At 31.9% G+C, this 8,087-nt stretch overlaps 1 protein-coding gene across 1 annotated transcript in view; it reads right to left on the reverse strand.

Moving 5' to 3' along the window:
- LOC106460207 (sulfite oxidase-like) overlaps positions 1-6,371 on the reverse strand; it is a 45,299-nt gene extending 38,928 nt beyond the window's left edge. The window contains exons 1-2 of the mRNA XM_013919891.2: positions 6,223-6,371; positions 620-735 (exon numbers count right to left, since the gene is read on the reverse strand). Coding sequence (XP_013775345.1) covers positions 620-735 — 116 coding nt within the window. The 5' untranslated portion in view covers positions 6,223-6,371. The remainder of the gene's footprint in view (positions 1-619; positions 736-6,222) is intronic.
- Between the last annotated feature and the right edge of the window lie 1,716 nt (positions 6,372-8,087).

Genomic DNA, 8,087 nt, shown 5'->3' on the forward strand with positions numbered 1-8,087 from the left:
TTTTTTCTTCCATACGTAATACGTTAAAAAATATATTTCAAAATTAATAAAGATTTGAATTTTGTTAAGATAAAAGATTATAAAACACTTTTTTAATTGAAAGTTTCTAAAGAATCTTTAACACTATCCGTGACGGCCTATTTTTATTTTCTCAGTGATGGGGGGGGGGGGCTTTCTGGCCCCTCCTTTTTTTAATATCTAATATTTGTACATGCTGCTAGTGAGAGAACCTGTTGTTAAAATATTTGAATCTCACCACTGGTTAAAGCATTATACACCCTAATATTGTTAAACATATTACTAATGCCATGCTCAGACAATGAAAATATTATACCCCCCTAATATCGTTAATCATATTATTACTAACTGTCATATCCGGACAACTAAATCATTCTAAACCCTACGTTTGTTAATAGTGAATATTTGTGAAAAGCAAAACTATTTAACTATTCTGTACCATTTATGAAAACATCCAGCTCCAATTACACTAGGTCAACGCCACCTGTTAAATAGGTTACAAAAACTCTGAAGCATCCTCAATGTTTTATATTTAAGAATTGAAATGTTCTAGTAAAAAAGAAGCTACAGTACCAGCAGCGGTGTGTGCCAGAACACTTACCTGGGGAAACTTGTACAACTGTGTTTAGTCCTGTGAAGAACACTTGCAGGTTTGGTCATTCGTCCAGCACCTCGAGCAACACACCTCCAAATTGTTATTTCCGCTAACGTTGCCATCTATGTAGGAAAATATTAAAACTGATAACTCGGAAAAAAGAAATAAAAGAAAAAAAATATGTCTAAACATTTAAACACACACCATTAATCCATTTGTAGTGAATCATAAATAAATAAATAAAAAATCGGCTGCTGAACAAAACGAACCGACTTTGATATTTCCGATAAATTCTGACGTTGCTGAGATAGTAGTCGTGAACTTGTTTATTTTTCAATAATGACAACAACAAAAAATAGAAGGGAAGAGCAAAATATCAATTTATATAATTACTTCGCATGATAATATTATCCACCGATAATAGTAAAGAGCTACAATTTTTCACTTCAGACAACCAGCACACTTTAAGAAGATGATAAAAAACCAACAACAAAGGTTTAGACTTTTAGGCACGCGTGTGTAATATTTATCACTCAAATCAAATTCGGTTTTAAATTGCACGGCAAAAACTTTTACCGTCCTACAGTGGTCATACATTCAGTAAATTACAAATGTGTGAATTATATTGTCTGTGACGGAAAAACATTTTTCAAGGTGGAAGGTGAGGATAAGATGGTAGAACCTCCGATAATCACCCCCCCCCCCCAAAAAAAAACACTTTAAAACTAAGTACTGTATGAGCCGGATGGTAACGTTGTATAATTTGGCACGTGTTGCCTAATATATGTATATAAGTATACTACTGTAAGTATAATCGATTGATGACAGAATTGATAATGTAATGAAATACTTTTAGCTAAAAGTCATTAATCAAGTGCGCTCACAGCCAAAACCAACAGTAAATACACGATGACAAAGTTCAACAGAGAGAACTTAAGTCGCCTAGACGAGGCCATGGCATTCCCAACTGAGTGATCCTGTACATAACGGCCGCGTGCGTATGGGTGAAGTAGAACAGCTCAAGTAAGTCCTGGTACTAGTACTGCCTTAAAAAATAAGTACCGGTATCAGTACCGGCAGAATTTGACCCCTGCTAACTAACATATGTGCTTTAACTTCTGTAACATTATAACATCACTCCTTGATATTATTGTTTTATCAGTTAAAACGACTTTCACTCTACAAATTGTTTTTGTGGGAAAAGGAGGAAGCTACTGATATCACAAACAGTTGGACTTCGATATGAATAGTATTGAGGGCGATAAAGATTTATGAAAGGAATACTAGTCCTAAGAAGTTTTTGAATATTTCTTTTTGAAAATGAAGTTTTTACACCATACTTCAATCTATATTTCAACATCAACTTGAGGAACCTACGGATCAAGCTGGTATAAATGATAGCGTACACGATATATTTGTGTTACTATTGGAAACAAAAAACAATAGGCCTTATAAATTGTGGTGCCACACAAGTAAATACATCTATATCGCAAGTGTGTGTAGAAGCAGTACAGCTTTTACTTTGCACAACATCTGTTCACACCAAAAACCTTGTGCAGCTAGACAGGGCTTGGAAATAGAGTTTCAGTTGTTTATTCTAGGAAATGCAACGTACTTATGACATGAACCACACTCAGGATGCACATTCTGGATGCAGCCATACAGAACCGATTACAAGCATAATAACTTCTTATTTGAAGTAAGCAATGGATGAAATATATATATCTGCGATATTCAATACTTAATTCTAACTCATACAGTTAAAGATACATTCAACCATATGATTATTGGTGCTATTTATTCTCTTTACATATCACACCAAGATGAGTCCCCCTTGAGATGGGCTTGTTCCACCCCAGGGAGTGGACAAAGACCAAACTGGTACAAGCTTTTACAAGATAGACACTGCTGTATGGAACCTCTGCCTCAGTAAAAGAATTAGTACATACTTACAACCTTCTGACATCTGGTTAACAAGAATGTCATGAATACACATAGAACCCCTGTCAGAAAAACAAAACATATTATACTTAACTATAATCAGTCATTTCTACTGCAACAAATAGTGCATTATTGCTCCTAGATAAACCTCTGACAAGAATCTTTGTCTGAGATGCCACTAAACAGATTATTTATCTTAATATTTTCTCTATAGAAATCCCTTAATGAGCAAAACCATATTTAATATACACACATTTGTTATATATTAAAAGCATTTTGATATTCCTATACTGGAAATTGGGATACCAAACTAATTTTAAGGTGGCTACTCAGCTTTCATGTGTGTATTGTATGAAACATGCACGTTTCTTTCCTTTTCTCTCAGTGCTTTTTTCTGAGTGGCAAGTCAGGTGATGTCCTGTGGATAAATATCACCTGTTTCATAGTGACTATGACTGTCTGGTACCTGCCATCTGAGAAGAATGTTATTGTTGTTTATCCTATATAATATCATGTTTTCTCAGTCCAGAACATGATTTAGAGAAATATTAATTTGATTTAAAACACACTCTAGTAAATGTGCTAAAATATGCTTGTCTTTAAGCTTTGACTATGTTTGTGTATTAGAATTAAAGATTATTCCCCTGTGTGACATATTGTGTGCAGTCTCTGCTTCACACTCAGTCGAGGTTAAAAATTGCTGATTCTGCTCGGCAAAACATTTTCAGGAGAACCTCTAGTTATTCTGTGGCTCCTACCCAATTACTTGCACAGGAATCAGTGATCCTGAGAATACCACACAAGCATTAAGACCATTAAAGTAGTGATTTGGGTTGATTTAAGTAGGATACAAGTACCTCAATATACAATACTTACATTCTATTAAAAACTGCTGCTTTGTCAATGAGTTAGAAAAAAAATAATTTGGATATATGTTTGTAGTCTCAGGTTAGGCTTGATACTGTTAATTAGGGGAAGAAACCTGGAACACATACACTTATAAAAAAAATAAATAAATAAATAAATAAACATATGTACAATACAAGTATGAGAATTTAAATACAATTAACCTAAATACACACAATCTGTATTTGTAAACTGACAGGCCTGTATGTATTGAAAACATATTAATGACCAATGAATTGAATGATTTAATTTTCCTAGTTTAGCCTTTTCAAACATCAATTAATTAGACAGACAGTGCTATTTCATTTGTTTGTGTATATAAAAATGTGTAAAAAAATACATAATCTTGTAAGGTTTACAAACAACATTTTTCATATTGCATTACATATAATGGCTTGCGATGTTTAAAGGAGAGGAAAATATTAAGTAATTTAGCAGTCACATTCACATAGAAGGTTTGATCAAACTTGAATAGCAAATTTTACTCTGATAAAACGAAACTCCATCATGTTGTCATTGGAAACGTAGAGATGGCCAATCATACAGTTTATTACTCAAGAAGCTCATTTATATAAATAGTCTGTCAAAATTTTCTACAGTTGGATTGAAGTGCAGAGAAATTTTTTTTTTTAAGACTTCAAAATTAGAAAACAAAATTGAAGTGTCTGGTAAATTACAACTGATCAAGAAATTTAATCATAAGAACTTATGCAAGTTCTATTTAAATCATTTTAAGCATAACAAAGATGTTACATGGAAAGAAATGGATGTTCTACAGCCCCAGGTTTTGTTCTCTGCTCTGCAGTTAAGAGAAAAAAATGTTTACCTCTGATGTTGGTTTGTTTTTGGTAACTTTTAAAGTCATGAATGTATTTATTAAAATCTTACAAAAAAAAAAACTTTGTGAAAACAAAACATACTTTATTATCAAAAAGCATTATTATTGATATCAAAGTTATTCTTCAGCTTGGAAATATTAATATTTACATTGATTCAAATCTTTTCTGCTGGTATGAAAATATAAACATATTTGTCAAAGTACTTTTACATTGTTATCCATATAAATTTTGTGAAAATAACAAACTCTTTTCCAAAATATTCAAGAAAAACCTCCCTTTAAAACAAGCATTTCATATTATTAATAAAGTCTGTATATGAACTGAAGAGCTCTAAAAATGCAAGGTTTGTTTTACTTCTCAGGGATAAATGCATTTTTTTGGTGCTCGTGAACAGAATTCATCCAGGAGATATTTGCACTAAGATAAGTTACATGTAAAACAATATTTTATTGGGAAAATTCTGCTTTCTAAAAAGTATCATATGGTAACTTTATGTAATTGTGTTTAAACTAAATGCACTTAACAGAGAAAAAAAAATCTTAGAAAAAAAAGGAGCAATACTTAAAAGATCCATCTCTTAGAAAGTTCCTTGGAAAAGATGGACATTAATTCAATGGTATTTATTTAATTGGTTTAAATTTACACAACAAAGGACTAACAGTAACTTTTTTTTTTTTTTTTTTTTTTTTATATAAAGAAAAATTGGTTTAATATTTTTTATGTTGTTGTTTATTATAAGAAAAACTTCATGAAGCAGCTCTTAATTATATCACTACACTAGAACTGGCAGAAGAATAAAGAATTAAGTAACCCTACCTTTAAACCAATAACATTAAATGCAGATTAACGTTATTCACATCACACACATAATTACGTCTGTTTGTTTTACAAATTTTACTGAGCTTATCTTGTGATAATACATGCATTATCACACATCTTTATCAAGTGAAACACAACACTTATCATACTAGATCTAAATTACCATGTTCTACTCTTAAGTTACGATTGTGCGAACACTGTGAATGAATCATCAAAATAATGACAGCTGACACGTTATTGTCTACAACACTCCACCCAACATTTAAACTTACACTATTTTATTAATTACTTAGAATTTTCAACTAAACAAAAACACGTTCTCCCCTCACTAAAATGGGTTAATAAATATGTTTATCGTGGTGAACTTACAATACTTAAAACTATGAGAAACAGCTCTTGTGTTAATTATTTCAGGCATATGGCATTTTTAACTTCACGTTTATGAAGCTTAAATACTTGACGTGGCTTGGTTCAAATTTTAACTGGTTAACTTTTTTTTTTTTCTTTTTTTTTTTGTACAGCAGTTAGTGTGATGTAGATAGTTTGGTAGATCACAATGTCACAGTTTATTCTTTAGAACTCGAGTAAACATCTCCTACGTTTTAGAAATTTTTGGATATTTTCAAATATAAAGTTTATTTTTTTTATCGGTGTTGAAAATATAATTACATAACATAGTATTACTATTACTAGTATTAGTAGCCACACACGATTTACTAAGAATAACTTGCCATCTTTCAACGAATCAACTCAAAAAATATTTAACCTCAACATGAAACTTTTAAGCTCAATATTCTAAGATTTATACATATATATATATAAAGAATTAATAATATATGGACCCTAATCCCCCCCCCCCAAAAAACGACAACATTTAATGTAACTTATTATTTCTGCGCTAAGCATATTAAGCCATTTACTTGTTAGTAATATATATAATATAATAACTAATAGAAATAACAATATTACATTTAAAACGAAGTGAAACACGCATATCATATGGACTTTCAAAATATTCCAATCTAATAATTTACTGTACGGTAACGCGCTATACTACGTTAGCATTTTGATTTGATATTTTGTGTGATAGACAAGTTTGCTCACCTATAACTATCAAGAAAATCCAACGACAACAGCAAGTAGTTTAGTCTCAAATCAATATTAATTATTATGAAGTTATGTACGTAAGCTGCACTTGGTCACGAACCATACATATTCACTACAATAACTAACCATCAAATAGAAACGGCAAAGTTCAGGATAACGCTCTATATATAGACATACCTAATTGAAGAGATAACAGAGGACGCTACAAGCAGAAATAGTTCATACGTTTTTTATTAACTAACAAAATGTTCACGTGAAAGAAACACCATAAGGTAAATATTTTACCAATAGCTCAGGTTCTAATGTATGATAGAAATAGAAAATAATCATAGCTATATTTTCATTCGCATGCTACAATAATTCAGAATAATTTTATCTAATGATAGTTCTTGGAACTTGGGAATAATGTGTACAATTTTAATAGACAATAATAACTTGTATTGTTTAATGTACATAATTAACAGGCAATAATCTATTTTATATTCAGTTGTTCAATATACATCGTTGTAAAATATTGTTGCGTCAGCGAGTCACATGACTACAGTGACGCAACGTTTCTAGAACTATCATGTACTTTGGCGAATGTTCTAGTTCTTACTAGATATAGGGTAGGCTGGTATATAAAAGAGGGGATTGTAATATGTGGGTAGATAGTGAGTAATTGAACTGCAGTCACAGGGTATTGTTGAAGTTAACGTTCGTTCGTTACAGTGTTGTTTTAGCGCGAGTATTGAGGTTAAGTGTATCGCAGAGTTATATTCGGAAAGAATAAACCAGTTTTATTAAGTAAAGACTTGTGTCGCTTAAATTTCGTTGGAACGAAGTTACGGAAAGTTAATTAACAAACGGAGACGTAACAATATAGACCAATAACGTTCTATTAATAACTTTCTTTATTCACATTAGACTGATACCACTTTATGCTCTTTGCAAAGTATAATTTTAATGTCATAAAGAGAACAAAAAAGTAAAGACACTAAGCAAAAGACAATTTTATCACTTATAAAGATGACATTATCCAATAAAATTTTGACGTGTTTAAGGTCTTAGTATAAAATTTGCGAAATTCAAATACGATATATTGTTACAACCAATTATGGTTACGTCCGAGATACTTCAGCGATACAATTCTTTTCTTAAATAAAACTAATTTATTCTTTCTCAATTCAACTCTGTAATACACTTAATTTCCACAGTCACTTTAACTTAAACATACGCTATAATTCACAACGAACGATTCAAGCACTTTAGTAACTACCGCGCTTGACTCAATTGTCCGTCTCTATCTCTGCCTTTCTGCAATTATCTATCTATACTGTCACTTCTCGCCGGTCTTATATATACGAAATAGAGGGCGTCTGGCAAACACTCGAGCCTTCACAAACGTTCTAGATACTCATTACGTGTTACCAGCGTCACGTGAATTCCGCTGTCGTAACACTGCCCCTTCCTTAGTATTGTTCTTCCCGAACAATAACCACTTAAATTAAACTAATAGATAATTAACAATAACTTAATTAAATGCACAGAATTTTACAAACATAAAATTAAACTTCAACAAAGTCTCTTAATTTTATGGGAAGTTTCTTCCTCCGTACTGGTCTCCGTCTCGTTGGCTTCTGTTTCACGTAAACTTCATCTGCTCCATCAGGAAATGTCCTATTATCGGTAACAGTCACATCAGTAGTAGTAACTTCATTAAGGGCTTCACTGTTTCCCTTCTCAAAACCGGGTAGAGTTTCTTCTACGACAGTGGCTTTTTCAGGTGACACGTCTTCAGCAGCGTCATTTGTTCTATTATTTATTTCGTTCCAACTGAAATGTCCTGGACTGTGATAATGCCAAAGACTGTTAGCATGCAC

The sequence above is a fragment of the Limulus polyphemus genome, unplaced genomic scaffold (genome assembly GCF_000517525.1).
Source record: "Limulus polyphemus unplaced genomic scaffold, Limulus_polyphemus-2.1.2 Scaffold728, whole genome shotgun sequence".
Taxonomy (NCBI): Eukaryota; Metazoa; Arthropoda; class Merostomata; order Xiphosura; family Limulidae; genus Limulus; species Limulus polyphemus.